The 23,640-nt window shown below is 44.9% G+C and overlaps 2 protein-coding genes across 3 annotated transcripts in view; one reads left to right on the forward strand and one right to left on the reverse strand.

Moving 5' to 3' along the window:
- LOC139547926 (protein phosphatase 1L-like) overlaps positions 1-9,441 on the reverse strand; it is a 38,364-nt gene extending 28,923 nt beyond the window's left edge. The window contains exon 1 of the mRNA XM_071357123.1: positions 8,641-9,441. Within this exon, the coding sequence (XP_071213224.1) occupies positions 8,641-9,039 (399 nt within the window). The 5' untranslated portion in view covers positions 9,040-9,441. The remainder of the gene's footprint in view (positions 1-8,640) is intronic.
- A 723-nt stretch (positions 9,442-10,164) lies between these two features.
- LOC139547925 (60S ribosomal export protein NMD3) lies at positions 10,165-20,455 on the forward strand. 2 transcript variants are annotated; one of them, XM_071357121.1, is made up of 16 exons: positions 10,165-10,389; positions 10,905-10,977; positions 11,123-11,257; positions 11,434-11,530; positions 11,644-11,724; positions 12,301-12,429; positions 12,533-12,623; positions 13,167-13,245; positions 13,610-13,706; positions 16,294-16,411; positions 17,122-17,267; positions 17,826-17,938; positions 18,090-18,162; positions 19,443-19,549; positions 19,762-19,832; positions 19,977-20,455. In XM_071357121.1, exons 1-16 carry the CDS (start codon positions 10,224-10,226, stop codon positions 20,108-20,110), a joined length of 1,710 nt encoding a protein of 569 aa, XP_071213222.1. In that variant the 5' UTR covers positions 10,165-10,223; the 3' UTR covers positions 20,111-20,455. The 2 variants fall into 2 exon arrangements, with proteins under 2 accessions (XP_071213222.1, XP_071213223.1); XM_071357122.1 differs by having other exon boundaries at positions 10,282-10,393.
- Positions 20,456-23,640: the final 3,185 nt, after the last annotated feature.

Raw genomic sequence — 23,640 nt, forward strand, 5'->3', positions numbered from 1 at the left:
GATAAACATCTTATAGAAAGTGAATGTGGGTGTTTGTGATGCATGGGCAAGAGGGACCACAACACATCTATAAGAACAGTGTGTGTGTGTGTGTGTGTGTGTGTGTGTGTATCTCCACATTGGATATAGTCAGAAAAGAGAGCACAGCCAAACGCCAACAGTGCAACCCAGTGTCCTCCACAGATCCAATCCAACAGAGACTCCATTTTGGCTCAAATCCATACCATAAGTCTTTTTCAGAAGCCTCCAAGCGGTAGCCTTAACAAAGCCTGAGGTAGGCACAGTCCAAATATTACTGAGCAGCACTAACCTACAAATCACATCAACGTCCAATCAAATGGCCATTTTATTTACTATTAAATATTAGTGAAACTGCTCATCGCCCACCCTTCGCTTTCAAACGACAGGCAAGCAATTCTATTGATTGTCCAAGAGGAACACTCCCATTGCTAACGGTTGGCCCAGTTAGGCTCTAGTGAAGTAATCACCCAGGGCCCAGTAGTACAGGGCAGGCTGACTGCCATCTGAAGCCCTGTTTCCACAGCAGGTGCCTGTTCCGGTTAGACACCAGTTTGGCCTGTTCAAGGTTCCCAGTTTTAACCCAGAACCAGAGGAAAGCTTGCTCTTTCTAAGTATAGCAGTAAGCAGGCAACAGCAGGGTGCGTGTCTGTCCAGGCAGCGGGCCGACAGCCCAGGCAGCGTTGCCAGTAGAGATGAGTCAGGACTCCCAGGCTAGCTTCACTGAGGCATGGACGCACAGCAATTACAGCCACCAGCAAAGTCCTGGCATTGCCGCCACACACACACACACACACACACACACACACACACTCATCTGCACACCGCAGATGTGGAAACGCTCATCCACAGATAATACAGCAAGTGAAGAAGGAAACGAGTTCTCGGTGAAGATAATATACACCAACTGAAAATCCATGCATAAATGTGTGCGTTTCTGTGATGCCCATATGCAAGCGTGTTTTCAGGAGAAGATAAGGGCAGCAGACAGGCAGCATACGTGTGTGTAGACAGACTCCCCTCAGGGTTGTAGGCAGCAGACTCTTTAATATTGCAGAGCAGTGATAAATAAATTAGACAGACTGCAGGGAGATAAGGTGACTGCAGATAGACAGAGACACTCCTCTCTTCTTTCACTACAGGGGTTAGAAAACAAACACTTCAGCCCCGGTATGCAGATGTGCTACGACACAAAAAACTATAAGAAAACGAATGAGCAAACAAACATTCATTTACTCTCCTCCCCTGTGGAGAGCAGAACAGAACATGGATGTAGATGTAATACGCCAAGCCTCAGAGATGAACAACTACAGTGCCTATTACACACACCTATAGGCCAGGCAGCCAATCAGTGAGGAGAGACGAATTGTAGTGGGACGATGCTGATATAAAAAAAGGTCTGATTTATTGTCCCAGAAGTTGCAACTTCTAAGCAGAACGAGGCAGATAACAGGCCTATGTTGGGTGTCAGAGTACAGGAAGAGACCTGTGTTCTTCACCCTGTTTACTTCCTGTCACACAGCACAGGCAGGCAGGAGGCTCAGCTTGCACTTACCCTGGCATTGGTCTCAGAGAAATTCAAGGTGAACGAAAGTTAGATTTTTGGAGGGAGGGAGACGTGGAACAGAAGATAGTGTGGGGTACGGAGAAGGAGTGTAGAGCAAAAAGTCAAAATAGACAGGAACAGGAAGGAGAGAATATAAAGACAAAGAAAATAAAGAGCAGGAGAGAGAATGCCATTTTCATATGGACTCAGACTAGAGAGCTGAGCACTCGTCCATCTGCCCGACAGTTGAAATGACTCATGATCAAAGTAAAAAGTGTCAGTACCACTTCTCACACACCTCTCTCACTAAAAGACAAACACACACCGCTCTCACTAAAAGACAAACACACAGAAAATTCTCGCTGCCACGCCTCACTAGACGTGAGCCCCCCCCCCCCCACCCCCACATGTAGCCTGGTCCGTGTCCCTGGGCTGCTAAGCCTTTATGATGTAGGAATGTTCTCCTTCACACTCAAGCAGAAGATCAAAGACTAGACGAGCACCTGACAGGCTGCATGTTCCGCTGACACTCACTCCGTACATCTGCTTTGATGCTGCTAACGCAGCTTTCTGCATGCTACACACAGCATATACATACACCCTGCAGACAGGATACACCTGCAGCCACGCATCTTCTCATCCAGATATATGAATATAGACAGAGCTCAGTCCCTCCCTCTCTATCCCCTCACCTCTTTCTTATCTTACATAATCTTCCTGCCTCTCTCACTTCTTTCCGCTCTTCCATCTCTACCCTCCTGCAGCAGTTGTAAGTCCACTAAAAACTGTTTAAAGCTGGATTCTCTCCACTCCCTTATCCCCTCCATCTTAATTTCTCTTCTACTCATCCCCTTTCTCCTCTCCTCCTGTGAAAGGTGGGAGGCTGCTAAGAGCAGCTGTAAACGTATAGCCACTTTCCAATCAATCACATTTTGTCCTCCATTACCCCTTCTCCTCATTCCTGTCCATCCTTCACCCGCTCCCTTGCCCCTCCCCTCCTGTGGATGGTGTACGCCTGCTAAGAGCAGCTCTAAAACCTTGCTGACAGCTCTGCCGCTGGCAAAGCTCATACAGCTGAGCCACAGTACAGCCTCCTATAACCACCGGCCTTCCCTGTAGGAGAGATGTAGAGAACAGAGGAAGAGCGGAGCCAACAGAGATAGTCAGAAAGATGAAGAGGAGAGAGACAGAGACCAGTGGAGGCTGGTGGGAGGAGCTATAGGAGGATGGGCTCATTGTAATGACTGGAATAATGGCTGAAATGGAACAGAGTCAAACATGTGGTATCCATATGTTTGATACCGTTCCACTGAATCCATTCCAGCCATTACAATGAGCCCGTCCTCCTATAGCTCCTCGCACCAGCCTCCACTGAGAGACAGATATAGACCGGGGGGGGGGAGTAATGTTTAGAACCTATTTCCCAATCTCTCTGGGATTAGTGTAGTTCTCATCTGCCCTGCAGTCTTCTCTCCTCCCTTCAGCCATGGGTTTAGAGAGACAGTCACAAGGAGGAAAGCAGATTTCCCTGGGCCTTTAGCCATTACCATTAGCCCCCATCACTATACGCCATCCCCTACTTCACTAATCAATTTAGCAGCTCGGCCCTGAACCCCAGCCCATCACTCATAATCCATCACCCTCAGCTCCACACTCCACCTAGCTTTCCGGTCTCCACATAGGAAATATCCAGGGAAATTCCAAGAAAAAAGGTATATTACCTTATAATATAATGAGTTCCTCTCTGGCAGATGCTCATATGAGAAAACCTACAGTGAGTAAAATAATCAATCAGTCAGTCAGTCAAGCTTAACGGTAATGCTTGCTTGTCTATGGGAGACTCAGTGAGCATGGATTCAGAAGTATGTATGAGGATACAAGCCGACTCAGCCAAGCCATAACTTCATCATGGTTATTCTCTAAACTCCTAGTCTGGTCTAACTAAGAGGGAGTTTTTCAGCTCAGGCCTCAGTGCACTAGTGGTCACATACACCACAAACCATTTCTCACACACACACACACACACACACACAACAACAACAAAAAAGATGAATGAAAAAGCCTCAGTACGGCTCATAAATCTCAGAGGGCCGTATTCAGAAGTGCATGGCAGAGTGCCAACAGGTCTACCAGTATGGGCCACACCCACCCTTTCCTTAACCTTAAACTGAATACAACTACTCCTCCCACTAGGAGTTTACACACTCATATGACAGATTAGAAAAGAATATTGAGTAATCATATCTTTGAGAAGCCCGGTGTCTGTGCTAAGGAGAGTTCAGGTCCATGCTGTAGTAGATAGAAACCATCTGCTCACGTCAGCCACACGTGTGCTGCATTCCTCCTGTCTGACCAGCCAACACACATGGCCCTGCAGACAGTCTCCTGTGTTATAGCTTACACACAGACCCACGTACTCTCACACACAAACCATAGCGTACAGAGTGAACTACACACACAGCCCCCCAAAAAGAACACACCTGCCCCATCAGTGCCAACCCTCTGGTCACCAGCTCACCCAAAGAGGAGTCAAGTAGAAATGACAGCTGGGAAAGACACGTAGACCAGTGAGCATTGCATCTCACACACACACACAGCAGTTGTAAGTGACCCTCTCCTTCCTCGGTGTCAACATTCCTCTGCCTGCTCTCCCCACTGCCAAAACAGCACCAATCAGAGACATCCATTTCCACTGCCTAAAACACACACACACCTTTTTCTGTTTGTAAAGGCAGCTGACATCAGTCCACTCAGTAGGAGCCAAGAATAGAGTCACCATAACCCCTAGAGACATGGTCATTTAGCCCTGTTCATTCATTCATAACCTAGTCACACAGAGAGAACGAACAGGGTAAACAGAGCACAACACCTCCCCTTTCCTTCCAAAACCGCACAGGGAGAGGAGGACAAATAGATGTGGGGCTTCCAGCCCACCATCCAAAGAGGTTAAAAAGCAGAGACCTGGCAACACAGAATATATCCCCTGGCCTCTATAGAACCTCAGAGGCCATGGGGAGGACTACAGGAGTGTGTGTGTATGATGTGGAGAGGTATTCTACATCTCCCTCCTCAGCTCATCCAGCCAGCCTCATGCACAGCACCACAGATAGACAACAACCAGCATAAGAGATGCTGTGGTCTCAACTCTTAGAAATCTGGAGAACCTTATTTGAACCCCTATCCACACCCAGTAGTCCAGCTTCTCTAGGCCAGGAAGGGTGGGGTATGGCAGTGGAATGGCGTATTTTTAGATAGTGGACTTGTAGCGGAAGAAGTGCCTGGCTGGCAGAGGGAGTGTTGAATTATTGAACGGCTCGGAGGGACGTCATGCTGGGAGCTCTGCTGGGGCCTTTTTGGGGGCTCCTTGTGCACCACACACACAAACCAATCGAAGCTAGAGAATTTCAAGACTAGAGGGGCTAGGAGACAAGCACTTGGTTAATGGAAAAGAATGTTGGTGGGAAAAACAGAATCATTATACTCAATGTGAGTTTACTACTGCAAGAAATACAACTACCCGTGGCGGAAAAGACTTCAGATGGCAAATGGGGGAATTGTGACACTTGGATTCTGTGTAAGTGTTTCACTCGTCGGGTTCCGCTCCTCAAACATAGCGTGAGAGTCTTCTGGGGTCAGTTGCACCATTCTGGTCTTAACTCTACACCCAATCTAGGCTTGAAGACCAACTTTTTCATGCCCAGCTGGTGCAGAATGACTAAAAAATATCAGAAAACTGTAGAGAAGCTCCCAGCCCATCTCTTCCCGGGGGTTTTCCTACACAACGTTACCTTTCCTAGGTCACTGGTCTTTCCCCAACATCAAGGCAGGGCTGAAAAATGTTGAGCATCTGCTTTGACCAAAAGCAATAAAAGTGGGTCCAGGAATTTGCCTCCAGAATGAAGTGATTCAGAGTGGAACAAGCATGAGAGGAGCACCATTTTTTTTTGGTCTGCCAGAGTGAATGGTTTATTTGTTTTTTTATTATTATTCTCATCGATTCCATTATTTTATGGCTCCTGGAGGAATACATTTATTTTTTACTTCAGAGGCCTGAGGCTTGTGGGGGACATTTGGCAGGAAATTACATTGTCTGGAACAGGTGTGTGAAGCCCAGATATCATGAAATTCCACTGCTTAACATGCCATCGCTGCTGGTTGTTTACTTCCTCTAATGTCCTCTGGAAATCCATTACTTTAGAGTTGCATTTTACATACAAAAACATGAGGGAACACACGCACACACACAGGTAAACACACTAAGCAATCCTCTAGAATGCCGACACTGCAATTAGTCATGCCGCTTCTTTCATCTCCAGTGTGAGTGGGCTCAAGAGGGACCCAGGCTGCTGAATATCTAAACCAGACTACAAACCACACACACACCTGGAGCCTGACAGACATGCAAACGCCGCCGCAGTCAAAGCTGTCCACAATCATACATTTCCATACAGTAAGATGCAGACCAGCCAACTGAGCCCACCAACACTCCATAACAGCTGAAGAGGGTTTATTCTCATGGGGAGGGAACCATGAGCCTGATGCAGAGACACACACACTGGAGCCATTCTGCACCAGAGCTACAGTATAGATGAAATGAGGGAAAATGGCAGTATGGAGATGGGAATGAAAGGAGTTCAATTGAAAGCACCTCAGAGTGCTCCAGTAATCAGACTGCAGTTACACTGAGCTGTAATCACACTGACAACCTGAGTGGATGAAAGAGAGAAGAGGGAGAGAGGAGGACGAAAGCAGGTCAACTATAATATTCAAAAGGTTCAGAAAACTGCAAGCAATGGGCTTCCCTCCGCAAGAATCTCTCACGCATGCACTCGACTCACACACCACGTCTCTTTTTCTCTTGCACACACTCTGTCCCACCCCAGGATTAAAATGCAAATGGTGCCCTTTCCACTAACAGAGGCCTTTATTGTTAGTGTGAAGGGAAGGTGAACTCCGGTGAGGGCCAAGGTAAGCAAGAAAGGGAACAAGTGAGGAAAAAAAAGAGGAGCCCCACTAAAAAGGTCAGCCTTTCCTCTCATCCCTCTTAACACAATACTTCTCCCCATCTTCTCCTGTACAGAAACTGCCTACGCACACGCAGCCACACCACTCTCCTCTAAACTGCACTTGAAGGCAGCAGAGCGAGGGGGGGGGGGGGGGGGGCAAACATCAGCACAAAAGGAAAAAGATGACTTCATTATCAGAACTCCCTTTCTCCATTAAGCCATTCAGAGAAAAGATAACATGTTAGGAGAGTTAAGATGGGAGTTCTAAATGTCACTTGTATTCTATTGTGGACATTATTGTGTGGAGCTAATAGTAGGTCTATTCAGACAGACTCTTCAGCCAGACTATCACCCATGTAGAGAGAGCATCTCTCCCTACAAAATATCAACAAGAGAGGAACGTTAGTCAGGTTGTTTACATGGAGTCAGAACAAACAGCCTGGAATGGATATTTTACAGACAAAGACGCCATGAATCACCACATTCATTCTTAACACCTTACAAGGTATAGCATTTAGTTTGTGTGTTTCCAGCTTGCTATTCTTCTCTGAGAGGCGATGTATCATTCTGGGGCTAAATCGATTCCTCCTCCAGCCCTTGGCTACACTGCATCGCACTGCTTACGCACCGCCCCTGGGACAGGAATACATAAAACAATCACATACTGTAGCAGAAGCGCCGTTTGAAAAGCTGGTGTCTGAAATCAGTTTCACACTTCAATAAAGCGTGTAGGAATAAAACACACCAACAAAAAAAATCCCCTCGCCTACATGAGCAAATCTGAAGTGAACACCCTCTCCCACACAGAGCTGAGGAAGGCTTTTATAGCCTAGATTACCATCCTCTATAAGGAATCCAGGGAAGGAGAAATTAAGGAGCAAACTCAAACATGCTGCAGGGAAAACCAGACAAATGACCCGTTTTGGTCAAAGGGATGCAGGGAGCTGGTGCACTGGAACCCACAGTTCTACCCTGGAAAATAATGGCTATCCTTCATCGCGGCCTATTTTTAGAATGTTATCTTTCAGCCTGGATCAAGCCAGATATTCAACTTCTGTATTAGACATACTAGATCAGGACTGAACAGTAGAGCTCCTTATAAAAACACTGGCAGCCTGTAGACTGGGTCTGGGAGAGAGGCAGTGTGAGCAGGGTTCGCATCGAGTTTCTTCACGTAGCTCCATGGCGTTAGTCAATACTGGGCTGTCAGGCCCGCGTGGCCACAGCTGCAGCCCACGGAGACAAGGTCGCTGTTCAGGCAGGCCTGGCCATCATGACCAATCAGTGTTGTTACCCTGCCAACTATGGAAATAACCTCCGGCCACCCCCCAACATCCCATTAACAAAACACACACATTCTCTTCTGGTCAGGTTGAGGTGGAACAAGACCAGGATCCCACTTTCTCTCTCGTGCAGGGAGTATAATTACATTGACTGACTGCCTACCCGCCCCACCTCTCTCACACACACAGTGCCTGATGGATGGACGCTTTGCCCCTCTACAGGGACATCTGGTTGATCAGAGTAGGACGTGTATTTCTGTCAGACAAGCTGTTCGATCTGTGCCACTGAATGCTTGTCATGGAGTTAAAGAGCTACAGCTGCCAGGGCTTTGTCTGTGACTAGTGAATGACCAGAACATGGAGAGGGTGACAGGTGCATGGGCATCGGGTGACTTTCAGACCAGAATTTGACCAATATCAGAAAGCATCTCTCACTGGGGTTGGAAATGATCAGCTAGCTTGTCACATCCATCTTCAATCAACCTACACATATGAATGAGTTTAATCCTATTATCCCCCAAGCCTGCTATAATCGGTTTAGAGACTTTATCTGCAGCATACCACACAATCGTGTTATGTCTATAAGTCTTTTAAACTTGTAAGACCATGAATGACTCTCTTATTTTTGGCACAACTTCACAAAGTAAAATGCTAAAGTGCCTTCCACATGTCCCTGTGGAGAGGGATTAATATGATTTGATGCATAGCAAGTGCATGTGCACGTGTTGACCAACCCAAAAAAGTATGGTCGCTCAACAAATGAATGATAACAGACCATTTATCTTACCTCTCCCCCATGGCCATCGAAAATCCCAAATATAGACGGGTGACTCCTGTTCACGATGTCAGTGAGGACCTCGAAGCGGTCTTCCATGTGATCTCTCCGGCCTTGGATGGAGTACACCGCCACATTGTTACTCTTGAACTCCCAGGTTTTGGAGAACTCTGCGTCCAGAACATCTAGACCCCCGAATTTTTCATTCTGCATAATCTCCGCCACTTTCCCCTTGACCATTTTGACAGCATCCCGGCTGGACTTGACGATGGTCTTCACCTCGTCAGTGTGGAAGAAGTAACTCCACAGAGCCAGGCTTATGCATAGGAGGAACAAGGTCTCTGGTCTGAGCAGAAAATAACGCATGATCCGACCCAAAAGAGACAACAGTGTCATCGTATCCTCTATCATTTATACAAACAAGAAATCACGGCAGGTTGTTATTGTTTATCCGCAACTTTCAGTCCATTATTATCGATGCGAGAATAAATAAATCAGCGAAACCAAATTAAGCAAACGTAGCCTACAGCACAGCGTAAAAGGCTGAATTAATTCAACGAAACGCTGATAGCTCACATGTAGAAATGCTGCTTGACGTCTTGGAGAATCCGTAGACACTGCGGGGTGAAAGATTCTGGCTTGGCTTGTTCACTCTAGCATAAAACCTCGTGAACCAGCGGTTGTCCATATGATGCGGTGACTCGCACAACCGTGCAAGGAGGAGAATTGTAGCTATATATAACCTCAGACAGTTGGAGACCTCGCGTTGAAGTACCTCGTTTAAAGCTAACCTGAAAACAAACTGCATGCTCCCTCAACCTTTGACAGCGAGATTGAACTGTAAATAGTGCCCTCGAACTGTAGCGTTCGGTTTGCAGGACCCCACCACTGGGAGCACGTGAGGTGTGCACCATTCAAGCTTTTTTAGGATAACATGCATCATATTTCTGGAGGGACAAACTAAATGTCACTTGCAACTTTATACTGCTGAATATAAAATGTTGCGTTTGGGAAAATCGCTTATTTTTAACGTACGTAACTTCTGGACCGATGCATGGTCCTCCCCACAGATGATTGTTTTAATAGGATCCCACTTTCTATACATTACAGCAAGCCCAGAGAACCAGACCAATGTTTTGACTAGAAGGGATACAGCTTTTGTCAAAATTGACTTTTCGTAGCAGGTTAGGAGAATTAGGTTAAGGTTAGGAAAAGGATTAGGGTGAGCTAAAATGCAAAAAAACGAAAACACATTTGACGTAAAAAACGGTATCCAATCTAGACATGACCCCAGAACGGTTATCAAACAGATAAGGCAAAGGTTTAGGAACTCTAAAGTACATTGTAAAATTCTACTTTGCTTTGTTGTGTTCTTGTTGTTGATGATGAAAATGGCGACGAAGAAAGATAAAGGAGGAAGGTATAGTATATAGATAACGATCAAATGTATCTTCTTTGGATAAATTCATTTATCTTAGATTTAAACAATTGCCTTCTTGTCCAATCCAATGTATGCAACAAAAGGATTCATTGGATTATAAAAAAAAATCAGTAATCTCATAACTTCCATATATAATGCAGTTTCTTCTGTGTGTATGGGATTTGAATTGTTTATGAAGCAACTGCACTCAGGCAAAAGAGAGGAACGGACTGGGTCCTTTTGCCACCAGGAAGTGGTGTGTCGTCATCATCCTGCTCCTCCTTTCCAGTTTGTGTTGGAGAAACGTGGAGGTTCGCAACGTGTAGATGAATTAACATTCTGTAAGTATGTGTTGTGTATTAGTTGTTTTATTGAAATGGCATTAAGGGCCCCGAAACATTTTAACACGGGCCCTTCTATGTAATGACATCTGTCACGATCATCGCAAATTAGTCGGCTAGCAAGTACCAGCCATTTAACATATTCTATCTAACAGTTACTGGTTGCCGGTTAGTAAAGTAAATCCAATTGTATAACGTTACCTAGCTAACGAGAACTGCCAGCAGAACATGGTCTGTCAGATGAGATGTGACATTGTGATAATGGTTAACTGACAGAGATGTCATGGAATAGTATCTAATTCTGTGTCATGTGTAAAAAAAAATATATATAAAAAAAAAATATATATATATATTAACGTTAACAGGAAAGTTAGTACAATAGATAGCTGGCTACCATGTATTGACTATAATCAATACACATTAGCCCTGTCGATAATATCATGACGTTTTTGTATATAATCTAAAAAGTAAACGCTTGTCTGGTTCATAACATCAATCTGATTTGTCTTGTCTAGTTCTCACTGCTACATCCAAGCCATTTATAATGGAGTACATGCAAGCTCCTGCTACAAGCAGTCAGGGGAACATGTAAGTAGAATTTATGATCAGCCTCCTACATGCTACAAATAATCTGTCCTTTACCATTAGTGTGAAGGTGTAGATTCATAGCTTTTTCAAAGGTATCAGTTGGTACACAGTACTAATTAAGAAATTATTTATCTCCTCTACCCAGCCTGTGCTGCACCTGTGGCATCCCCATCCCTCCAAACCCAGCCAACATGTGTGTGTCTTGCCTCAGGACCACAGTTGATATATCTGAGGGAATCCCCAAGCAAGTCAACCTGCACTTCTGCAAGCAGTGTGAACGGTACTGCCCAGACCACCATCACAAGCCTGTGAAACTTAGTGCCACAGCTAAGATGTTTAAATACCTGTCTATTGCTCTTACTTGACCAAAGGATCATTAGTCAGTTAACTGGGATCTTACCACAGCTCCTACATTAGTTCAGATGGATTGATTGCTCCTCTTTCTCTTCCATGCAGGTACTTGCAGCCTCCAGCCTCCTGGGTGCAGTGTGCTCTAGAGTCCAGGGAACTGCTCGCCCTCTGCCTTAAAAAACTGAAGGGCAACATGACTAAAGTGAGTATCCCTTCCCTATTCTGCTCTATTTATATTCAAAGATACACTTGTTAAATTTTTTTAACAGGGCTGTAGCCATTCCCCTCGGAAACTCATGTGACCTCTCAATCCAGGTGCGTCTGATCGATGCTGGATTCCTGTGGACGGAACCCCACTCCAAGCGGATCAAGTTGAAGGTGACCATACAGAAAGAGGTGAGAGAGAGGAGACGAGTGGAGAAATGAGAGGCATGCGAGTGTGACATATTTAATATAAGGGATTAGTGTGGATTAGGAACCTGATCTGGAGGACGTGTCCCACCGCTATGTGTCCCACCATGTTGTCATTATTTAATCCAGGTGACACTAAAGGGATAAAGGGCTGACTAGTTTCAGAGCACAGTGATTGGGTGAAGTTTAGCCAGTGGCTGTCATAACTTCATGACCTTTCAGAGGAGTCTCAGTTCCTCAGGGCCCAGGGCTTTGTATGGTGTGTAGGGGGTTTTGTGTGACCTGTGATCTTGTATCTAGATGTCCTTTAGTCACCAGAAATAGCAGCACCAAACCCTGATGAATAAAGTCTTACACATCAGTGTTTCCCAAATGGCGGGTGGGTAATGATCCACTGGTGGGTCACAGCCAATTCCCTTTGGGTTACAGCTTTCTAGCCCAGTTCTGGACTTTAAAGAGTGTTTTATTTACTTGGTGTGTCACATTACAGTCGTAAACTATGTTCTGAGTCAGTCATATAAGAGAATAGTGGTTGATGGTAGTGTGATTCTTCCTGTCCAGGTGATGAACGGAGCCATCCTGCAGCAGGTGTTTGTGGTGGAGTTTGTCATCCAGGGCCAGATGTGTGACGACTGCCACCGTGTCGAGGCCAAGGACTTCTGGAACTCTGTGGTGCAAGTCAGACAGAAGGTACCACTGATGATTAGACTTATATTATTCATGTTGCTCACCACAACAATTGTTTTTTTAACATGTTGTGTTTTTAACCTAATATTGGGCTGGTCCTTTTTAGACTTCTCACAAGAAGACCTTCTACTACCTGGAGCAGCTGATTCTCAAACACAAACTCCATCAGAACGCACTCAACATCAAGGAGATCAATGGTGGGTGTGGGATAGAATATACTGCTCTAAAGTGGGGGTTTCATCCAGGAAGAGACACCAGACCATGCAAGCTTACCATTGACATTGGCGATTTTCTTAATAAAGCTTTCCTGTCCCGGGCTTTAGAAGGGCTTGGCCATGTGTTTATAATCAGTGTGGTAGGATCATAGTACTGAGCATTCTGTTTACCATGCCAACAATGCTGTTTGACTCGGGTCCTATTTTCAGTCACACACACACACACACTGTGTAGTGAGAGATATTTCAGAAGCAGCGCCCAGTGTGGTTGGACCAGATTGTAAGGGAGAAGCTGTCCTTTGACAGTTCAGTATAAATTACCCCCCTCTCTAGCCGGAGTTAAAAGCCTTGAAGCTTCAACATGTGGCGGCCATATCCCCCCCGGTGCCCATCTGGTCTGTGTTACTGAGGCTGTCGTATTAAGTGTGTTGGAATGGTGATGACCCAGGTCGCGTGTGGTGTGTGTGTCTGGTATTGATTTATTGACTGAGGGCTGACTTGTTTTTAATCTTTCTCCTCTCTCAGAGGGTATTGATTTCTACTATGCCACCAAGCAGCATGCTCAGAAGATGGTGGATTTTCTCCAGTGCACAGTCCCCTGCAGGTAGGAACAGTTCACCAGAGACCCTCCACTACGGGTAGAGGTTGCCCTGTAGTGACAACTCTCTGACCTGAGGTCAGTGTCTTGGTGACGTCCTCCTACTCTTGATGGCTCCTTAATGGTTATTGCATAATGCCCATTAAATGTTAATTTGTTGTTGGGACAATATGTTGACATTGAATTGAACAGTGATGACTTGGACCGCACTAACCACAGTAAGTGTGGTCTGTGTGGCTAGTGCTACAATTATTCAATGTCTATAGACATATATTTCTAGCTTAGCATGGAGAGGATTGAGAATGTTGTTTATTTTTTCTCTGACAAGATATTGTTGTCTTTGTTTTTTTTGTGTCACTGTCTTGTTTAGGTCGAAGACCTCCCAGCGCCTCATCTCCCATGACATCCACTCAAACACATTCAACTACAAGAGCACCTACTCCATTGAGATCGTTCCTGTTTGCAAGGTATGTAGCATCTTCCTCAAAAATACTGAAGGTCAAATGCTCTACATACTGTGCATTCGGAAAATATTCAGACCCCTTGACTTTTTCTACGTTTTGTTACGTTACAGCCTTATTCGAAAATGTATTAGTGTCATATATATATATATTATTTATATGAATTAAATATCACATTTACATAAGTATTCAAACCCTTTACTCAGTACTTTGTTGAAGGACCTTTTGGCAGTGATTTACAGCCTCGAGTCTTCTTGGGTATGACGCTCCAAGCTTGGCACACCTGTATTTGGGGAGTTTCTCCCATTATTCTCTGCAGATCCTCTCAAGCTCTGTCAGATGGATGGGGAGTGTCGCTACACAGCTATTTTCAGTTCTCTCCAGAGATGTTCGATCAGCTCCCGGCTCTGACTGTGCCACTCAAGGACATTCAGAAACTTGATCCCGAAGCCACTCCTGCGTAACTTGGCTGGGTGCTTAGGGTCGTTGTCCTGTTGGAAAGTGAACCTTTACCCTAGTCTGAGGTCCTGAGAGCTCTGGAGCAGGTTTTTATCAAGAATCTTTCTGTACTTTGCTCCGTTCATCTTTCCCTCGATCCTGACTAGTCTCCCAGTCCCTGCCGCTGAAAAACATCCCCAAAGCATGATGCTGCCACCACCATGCTTCACTGTAGAGATGGTGCTTGGTTTCCTCTAGACGTGACGCTTAGCATTCAGGCCAAAGAGTAATTTAGGTGCCTTTTTGCACTCTACCATAAAGGGCTGATTGGTGGAGTGCTGCAGATATTGTTGTCCTTCTGGAAGGTTCTCCCATCTCCACCTAGGAACTCTGGAGCTCTGTCAGAGTGACCATCGGGTTCTTGGTCACCTCCCTGACCAAGGCCCTTCACCCTGCAAAATGACCTCCAGCAGGCCACAAATGTGCATGTGTCTCACAAGGGGTCTGAGGATCTCATCTCGGTACCTAATGGCAGTCAGGCTACCTCTGGCGAGCACATGGAGGGCTGTGTGGCCCCACAAAGAAATGCCACCCCACACCATGACTGACCCACCGCCAAACCGGTCATGCTGGAGGATGTTGCAGGCAACAGAACGTTCTCCACGGCGTCTCCGGACTCTGTCACATGTGCTCAGTGTGAACCTGCTTTCATCTGTGAAGAGCACGGGGCGCCAGTGGCGAATTTGCCAATCTTGGTGTTCTCTGGCAAATGCCAAACGTCCTGCACGGTGTTGGGCTGTAAGCACAACCCCCACCTGTGGACGTCGGGCCCTCATACCACCCTCATGGAGTCTGTTTCTGACCGTTTGAGCAGACACATGCACATTTGTGGCCTACTGGAGGTCATTTTGCAGGGCTCTGGCAGTGCTCCTCCTTGCACAAAGGCGGAGGTAGCGGTCCTGCTGCTGGGTTGTTGCCCTCCTACGGCCTCCTCCACGTCTCCTGATGTACTGGCCTGTCTCCTGGTAGCGCCTCCATGCTCTGGACACTACGCTGACAGACACAGCAAACCTTCTTGCCACAGCTCGCATTGATGTGCCATTCTGGATGAGCTGCACTACCTGAGCCACTTGTGTGGGTTGTAGACTCCGTCTCATGCTACCACTAGAGTGAAAGCACCGCCAGCATTCAAAAGTGACCAAAACATCAGCCAGGAAGCATAGGAACTGAGAAGTGGTCTGTGGTCACCACCTGCAGAACCACTCCTTTATTGGGGGTGTCTTGCTAATTGCCTATAATTTCCACCTGTTGTCTATTCCATTTGCACAACAGCATGTGAAATTTATTGTCAATCAGTGTTGCTTCCTAAGTGGACAGTTTGATTTCACAGAAGTGTGATTGACTTGGAGTTACATTGTGTTGTTTAAGTGTTCCCTTTATTTTTTTGAGCAGTGTATTATAACAGACACAGCTTCCCTTGGATAGAACTGTGTTGTTTTAAAAGATGCTTTTGAACTGTCAAATGAAAAACTAAATTCGACTCGATCTTGGTGTGTCTAGGTCAGGATTCTTTACTCAAGCTTTTTTGTTGAGTGAATGTTTCTCGTCAATGCTCTTCTGTTGGATTCATGTGGTAGATGAATCTACTCCTATTTTCCAACGTAGACTGAGTACACAAGCATCGATGCTTGGCTTCTGACCATACATGTGAAGAGGGAATTTTGTTCATATCCAATTCCATCTGCATGTGTTTTTGTTCATTTCTATCCAATGACTGAATGAAGTATTACAGCACTGGCTTATTTAATAAACGGATATGACTCAACATTTTCGAGATCAATGAAATACATTCCTAATCAGAATCTTATTTTCTTTTGCGTTGTTTCTGAGACAAATTGTAATCACGCTGATAAAACAAAGAGAACCCAGCCGACCCCTTGTATAACCAAACTGGCAGTGACAGCACAGCCTCTGTTGTTGTTATTCAGAGGAGATTGCTAATCCAGAGTTGAATGTTAATCTCTTCTGTAGTACAGCTTGATGTGGGTTTTCTGGGGAATAATCTGGTGGGGAGGTTGGCATAGGGGGGAGGTTCCAATGTTCTCTCTGACCAGACCTCAGTTTGACCCCTGGTTTGTTTTGTCTCATTTCCCAGGACAACGTGGTGTGTCTGTCGCCGCGTCTGGCTCAGAGCCTGGGGAACATGGGCCAGGTGTGTGTGTGCGCCCGAGTCACCAGCACCATCCACCTGATCGACCCCAACACCCTGCAGAGTGAGTACAGTATGCACCACATGCTATTCTGGCTACTGAAAAATAGCTTTTACAGATATGCTCTGCTTCATTGATTGATTAGTGTTGATGTGTTGACAAGTTCAAAGTTTAAAGGTGATTGGGTTTGTGACTGGATGAGTGTGTGCTTGTCTTGATATAAAGCATCAAAAGTTGACCATGTGCTCCATATTTTTAGCATCAGTTTTTGATAGACTGATGGAATGTCATTATATTCCACTTGACTTCAGTCTTTTGTACCTAACTGAACCCAGTATCGTTTACAGTGTGTCTGTTCACCACATGCTCATCAACCTCCCTCTCAACAGCTTCCCTCTGTGTCTAATCAGGGCATTCCACACATGGGGCACACACACACTCATTTGTTGTCATTACTTGCTGTGTGTGTAAAAAAAATTCCTCTGTTTCTTTCGGATATTTTGAAAGGCAGGGCACACGTTTTTAATTAGTGTTCAAAGAAAGGCTACTTTTGCGCCAGGGCCGCCTTTCTCAACCCCAGCCTCTGGGCAGATCAGTGATCCGTGCTAGCCAAATCACTAGACTGCAGGGGGAGTGAAGATCAAATGAATCCTTTCATCTTGTGTGCGTGAGTGTAGGAAATGATTGGTGGTGTTTTGAGCAGTCAGAATTGAAACTTTGGACTGTCCATAGAGAGAACCATCTAATTCTATTTCTCCTGTCTGACCCAACAGTCGCTGAGGTGGATGGGGGCACATACTGGCGCAACCCCTTCAACAGCCTCGTTAGCCCACGGCAACTGGAGGAGTTCATCGTCATGGATACTGACATCATCAGGAACCAGAAGCTGGGGGCGGGAGCAGGCATGAGGTCCAATAAGGTAGGAGTTCTGAGGGAAATGGGCGGTGATTTGGAATTGGGCAGAAGTGTGGCCCATTAGCAAGAACACCTCAATTTCAAGAGAAATAAATGCTGCTAGTCTGTTTCTTTAGATGCTGTGTGTATGTGTGTTCATGCGTGCAACCTCACTCACTCCATGTGAGGAAAAACATGTTCTAGTGTGTGTGTTGGCGAGACAGATTGTTTGGGTTGATACAGCTTGACTGCGGGGCTTTGGTGTGTTTGTGGCTTTAATGAAAGTGGTGTTGAGCAGATTGAATTATGGGGAACATTTCTCTTTTCTCTGAAGAAAAATCAATAGTGAAGCATTACATTATCCCTGAAGCAGCACATCCGATTAGAGAAAAACCCTCCACAATACATGGAAGTGTTTGTGTGAAATGGAACAGGGAATGGGCTCGCTACGAGAACGATAATGATCCCATCACCCATCTAAGGGTGTTGAAACACTAAACGCCCTCATCCGTTTAGTGGAAAGGAATAGAAGTAATGGTGGTGCTAGGGTAAATCTTGTGTGTGTTCTGATTTGTATTTCCAGCACACTCTGGCTGAGGTGTGGGTGCAGAAGACCTCAGAGATGGACACTGCTCAGCAGTACCACTGTCGCACCCACCTGGGCCACCTGCTCAACATAGGAGACATGGTGCAGGGGTCGGTGACTGTCATGGGCTGCTATACAGCTACTTTTAACTCTTAATTATTCATGGAAATTCTTGCTGTATAAGAGAATCAAAACAATACCTAACTATTTTACTTGTGAAGTTAGAGAAAATTTGTTTTTTCACTTTTGTTTCCCCTCTAGCTTTGACTTTGCCAATTCCAACGTTAATGACGAGTTTCTGAACAAGATGAACCCTAGTCATATTCCTGACGTGGTAAGAACCAGTACATAATACTGTGTGCACACCTATATCCTCCAAAACAAAGATCTCCAACAGGTAGATCGCGAGCTACCAGTAGTTCCCAGCCAACATATGAGTAGCTCTCCAATCAATTCTCAAAGTACATGTGTTTTTCCATCACAAACTGTCACAAACATAAAGCACCTGGCTACTATCCAATCAAAGCCACATTTACATTTTCCCAACCCGGTTAGCCACTATTGGCTTAAAAAGCCAAACATAACACAATATCTGCCAATTAATTTCCAGCAATGTTGCCCCATGTCTGTGTTTGGTGCGCGCACTTGTCTATCACTCCGTATGTAGCCAGTTAATGATCATGTCTTTTTTTTCTTCAATTGGTTTGTGTTTTGAGGTTCAACCCAACATTGTGCACATTTTAATACAGTTGAGTAGACAGACTTTCCCCCAAAACCTTCTCTATTAAATGTTAACCTCAAAGTAGGCTTACCTGACAGAGTTATAAATGTGTTTATTTGTTTCTATTGTGGCCATTGTTTTGTGATCTCTGCCATGACATGTGCTGCAGCAGTAGGCCTAACAGCAGAAACATCGCTAGACCGACACATTCCTGTCTCGCTAGATGCGCAATTAAAGGGGAATTACACTTTTTCCAGACCTCATATGGTCTTCTGATGTGATTTAAGCATTGCCATGGACTGAGAACATCAATTTTAATTGTTTCTCTATGAATATTTGTAATATTGAGAGTATAATTGTTTTTGTACAAATCCAAACCAGGAAAAATAAAACAGAATTCTGGAAAATACAAAATATAATTTTATTGGGCCTGTCATGCCAAATCCTGTTTATCAACCATTATTTTACCAGGTATATTGACAGAAAACACATCTCTTGTACACCAAGGACCTTGGGACGAAGTAGAGGAGAACATTGTTCCTGTTAGAAAGCTATAAAATAAATTGCACCTTGCAACATTAATTATTCTAAAAGTAACTCTCATGCTACAAAAGGTTGGAGAACCCTGGTCCCAAAACAACACATTTTTACCATGTACTGTACTGTCTGTATTAGTTCACATTGCCCCCTGGTGGACATTGTAGGATTGGTTCGATTTTATGTTTGCTGCATTGAGTTGAAATGTCAATCCTCTAATGGAAAAATTGGCCGCCTGACCAAATACTATTCACTTAACTTTGAAATGAAAGCTCAACTGCATTTGGCAGAATACATAATAACAAAATCAATGCATGTATTGAAGCCATTTGAACATGCTTGTTGTGGACTTGCAGGTGCTGATTAAGAAGAGCTACAACCGCAGCAAGAGGGTGAAGCGCAGGAACTGGAAGCTGAAGGAGATGGACAAAGACAGAGAGGGCATGGCGCCTGAAGACGAGAGGTAGGGATGAGAGGAGGAACTGATGAGAGAGGAGGAATGTGGAGGGGGAGAAGCAGGAAGGGATGAGGAGAGAGAGTGAGGGAGGAGAGAACTGAAAGAGTGAAGGTTGGATATCCTCTTTATCCAGGTGATGACTTTGTAAGTTGTGAAAGGTGTCTGTCTTCAACATTGGCGGTGATTTTATATATTGTTCTCCTCTCTTTCTGTTTCAGACAATACCAGGACTTCCTAGAGGACCTGGAGGAAGACGAAGCCCTGAGAAAGAACGTCAACATCTTCAGAGGTGAGTGGGACCACAGCTTTCCGCTTCTCTTTATTGTTCCTCTTGCGAGAACCTGGCAGTTTTCCCCAATTGTCACCCATAGCTTTTGATTTATCCATTTTTAGCCGTAGCCTCATGATAGAGTTGTATTGTTTTGTATTGCAGATGCGTCTAAGATCCCAGTGGAGAGTGACACGGATGACGAGGGTGCTCCTCGGATCTCTCTGATGGAGATGCTGGAGGACCTCAGCCTAACAGACGCCACCGGGGGAGAGGGAGCCAACATGCTGACCGAATAGACCAATCACCGGCCTGCTTACAGCCACATAATGGCTGTTCAGACCAATCAGGTCTTACTAACATCAACATGATGATTGACTAGACAAATGGGAATCCTACTAGTAAAATGAGGGATTAGTAGTCCAATAAGAATGGCAATGCCACCTGTTGTCAGTTACCATTGCTTACAGTCTCCACCCAACAGCAGCCACTCAGAAGGCTGCAGACTGGTCACTTCTAAGGTTGCTGAGTTATTGATGGTAACCTGCCCTTTTTTTTACCCTGTCTCCATGTTAGAGGCAGTGGGTTGTGGTGATGTACTCGAAAACCACTTAATTTCCAAATAAAATATAATCTGGTTACAATATGACTTTGTCATTCTGAGATGCTGCATCCACTAGAAAGACCTGGATAAGTGGGGAAGATGTCGCTGCACAATGAGCATGGATCTCACTCTCAATATAGTACCTATGATTTAAAAGGAGGGACAGGCCACATGGTGAAAGTGGCAGAATGTACCAGTTGAGAACGCATAGGCACCTTCTATGAGTAGATAGTTGTATGTGTAGATATCCCAGGTATACCTGTATGCATTCTGGATTGGGTATGCTTACAGTGCGTCTGGAAAGTTTTCAGAACCCTTCAGTTTTCCCAAATGTTGTTATGTTACAGCCTTATTCTAAAATTGATTAAATACAATTTTTAAACATCGTCATCAATCTACACCCAATACCCCATAATGACAAAGCGAAAACAGGTTTTTAGAAATATTTGCACATTTTATAAAAAATATAATAAATAAAACATATTTACGTAAGTATTCAGATCCTTTGCTATGAGACTCATGATTGAGCTCCGGTGCATCCTGCTTCCATTGATCATCCTTGAGATGTTTCTACAACTTGATTGGAGTCCACTTATGGTAAATTCAATTGATTGGACATGATTTGGAAAGGCACACACCTGTCTATGTAAGGTCCCACAGTTGACAGTGCATGTCAGAGCAAAAACCAAGCCACGAGGTCAAAGGAATTGTCTGCAGAGCCCCGAGACAGGATTGTGTCGAGGTACAGATCTGGGGAAGGGTACCAAAACAATTCTGAGACATTGAATGTCCCCAAGAACACAGTGGCCTCCATCATACTTTAATGGAAGAAGTTTGGAACAAGGAGAGCTGGCCGCCCGGCCAAACTGAGCAATCAGGGGAGAAGGGCCTTGGTCAGAGAAGTGACCAAGAACCTGATGGTCACTCTGACAAAACTCCAGTGTTCCTCTGTGGAGATGGGAGAACCTTCCGGAAGGACAAACATCTCTGCAGCACTCCAATCAGGCCTTTATGGTAGTGGCCAGATGGAAGCCACTCCTCAGTAAAAGGCACCTAAAGGACTCTGACCATGAGAAATAAGTTTCTCTGGTCTGATGAAACCAATATAGAACACTTTGGCCTAAATGCCAAGTGTCACGTCTGGAGAACCTGGCACCATCCCTACGGTGAAGTAAGGTGATGGCAGCATCGTGCTGTGGGGATATTTTTCAGTGGCAGGGACTGGGAGACTAGTCAGGATCGAGGCAAAGATGAACGGTGCAAAATACAGAGAGATCCTTGATGAAAACCTGCTCTAGAGCACTCAGGACCTCTGACTAGGGTGAAGGTTCACTTTCCAACAGGACAATGACCCTCAGCACACAACCAAGACAACGCAGGAGTGGCTTCGGGACAAGTCTCAATGTCCTTGAGTGGCCCAGCCAGAGTCCGGAAACCGATTGAACATCTCTGGAGAGACCAGAAAATAGCTGTGCAAATACAGGTGTACCAAGCTTGTAGTCAGACCCAAGAAGACTCGAGGCTGTAATCGTTGCCAAAGGTGATTCAACAAAGTACTTAATAAAAGGCCTGAATACTTAAGTAAATGTGATATTTCAGTTTTTTTTACATTTGCAATGAAAATCTAAACCTGTTTTTGCTTTGTCATTATGGAGTATTGTGTGTAGATTGATGAGGGGGGGAAACTATTTAATTTTAGAAAAGGCTGTAACTTAACAAATTGTGGAAAAGTCAAGGGGTCTGAATACTTTCTGAATGCCCTGTATGATTGTAATAGGCTGCAGACTGGCAACTAGATTCTCTACCCAACAACACCAAACCCACTCGCATGCAGAGCCACTGGCTTGAGAAATTGGTTCCCCATCATTAAGCTAAAATTAGTTCACCAAGCTTCAGAAATGAATCAATCCAGATTTAATTTGGAACTAGGACTCAGTGGGCACATGTCCCCTACTATTAGACTGTTCCCCAATACAATCAGCTCTATTGTTATCAGGTAGTCATTCTGATTGTAGTAGGGGCTGAAGGGGAGAGAGGTGGGTGCAGGGGGAGGTTGAGTGCTTCTGAGGAAATGTTAGATATATACTACCGTTCAAAAGTTTGGGGTCACCAGTCTCAACGTCAACAGTGAAGAGGCGATTCCGGGATGCTGGCCTTCTAGGCAGAGTTGCAAAGAAAAAGCCATATCTCAGACTGGCCAATAAAAAGAGAAGGATAAGATGGGCAAAAGAACACAGACACTGGACAGAGGAACTCTGCCTAGAAGGCCAGCATCCCGGAATCGCCTCTTCACTGTTGACGTTGAGACTGGTGTTTTTTGGGTACTATTTAATGACGCTGCCAGTTGAGGACTTGTGAGGCATCTGTTTCTCAAACTAGACACACTAATGTACTCTTGTCCTCTTGTTCAGTTGTGCACCGGGGCCTCCCACTCCTCTTTCTATTCTGGTTAGAGACAGTTTGCGCTGTTCTGTGAAGGGAGTAGTACACAGCGCTGTACGAGATCTTCAGTTTCTTTTCAATGTCTCGCATGGAATAGCCTCAGAACAAGAATAGACTGATGAGTTTCAGAAGAAAGTTCTTTGTTTCTGACCATTTTGAGCCTGTAATCGAACCCACAAATGCTGATGCTCCAGATACTCAACTAGTCTAAACTTTTATTGCTTCTTTAATCAGAACAACAGTTTTCAGCTGTGCTAACATAATTGCAACAGGGTTTTCTAATGTTCAATTAGCCTTTTAAAATGATAAACTTGGATTAACTAACACAACGTGCCATTGGAACAGAGGAGTGATGGTTGCTGATAATGGGCCGCTGTACGCCTTTGTAGATATTCCATTAAAAATCTGCCGTTTCCAGCTACAATAGTCACTTACAACATTAACAATGTCTACACTGTATTTCTGATCAATTTGATATTTTAATGGACAAAATATGTTTTTGAAAGGAAACAAGGAAATTTTTAAGTGACCCCAAACTTTTGAATGGTAGTAAATATTAGGAGAGAGAGAAAGGTGTGTTATGTGCCACTTCTCAGTCTTGTTTGAAGAGGGAGGAGGCGGGATCTTGTTTTTTAGCAACTTAAACAGGTTTTTAGGGGTAACCAGATCCTTGAGAAAGTAACTGTAGGTCTCTGAGACAGAGGAGGACAATAAGGTAGAGCAGGGGGTTCTCTACCATCCCTCCCACTCTCTCCCCCTGACCCCTTTTTCTCACCCACCTCC

Source organism: Salvelinus alpinus, chromosome 21 (assembly GCF_045679555.1).
Source record: "Salvelinus alpinus chromosome 21, SLU_Salpinus.1, whole genome shotgun sequence".
NCBI classification, from domain to species: Eukaryota; Metazoa; Chordata; class Actinopteri; order Salmoniformes; family Salmonidae; genus Salvelinus; species Salvelinus alpinus.

What these genes read in the sequence shown, in the direction of transcription:
- LOC139547925 (XM_071357121.1), top strand. Translation starts at nt 10,224, where the DNA reads ATGGGATTTGAATTGTTTATGAAGCAACTGCACTCAGGCAAAAGAGAG. An exon ending in ACAAGCAGTCAGGGGAACAT is followed by an intron (nt 10,978 to 11,122) that starts GTAAGTAGAATT and finishes TCCTCTACCCAG; the next exon opens with CCTGTGCTGCACCTGTGGCA. An exon ending in CAGGCATGAGGTCCAATAAG is followed by an intron (nt 17,268 to 17,825) that starts GTAGGAGTTCTG and finishes TTGTATTTCCAG; the next exon opens with CACACTCTGGCTGAGGTGTG.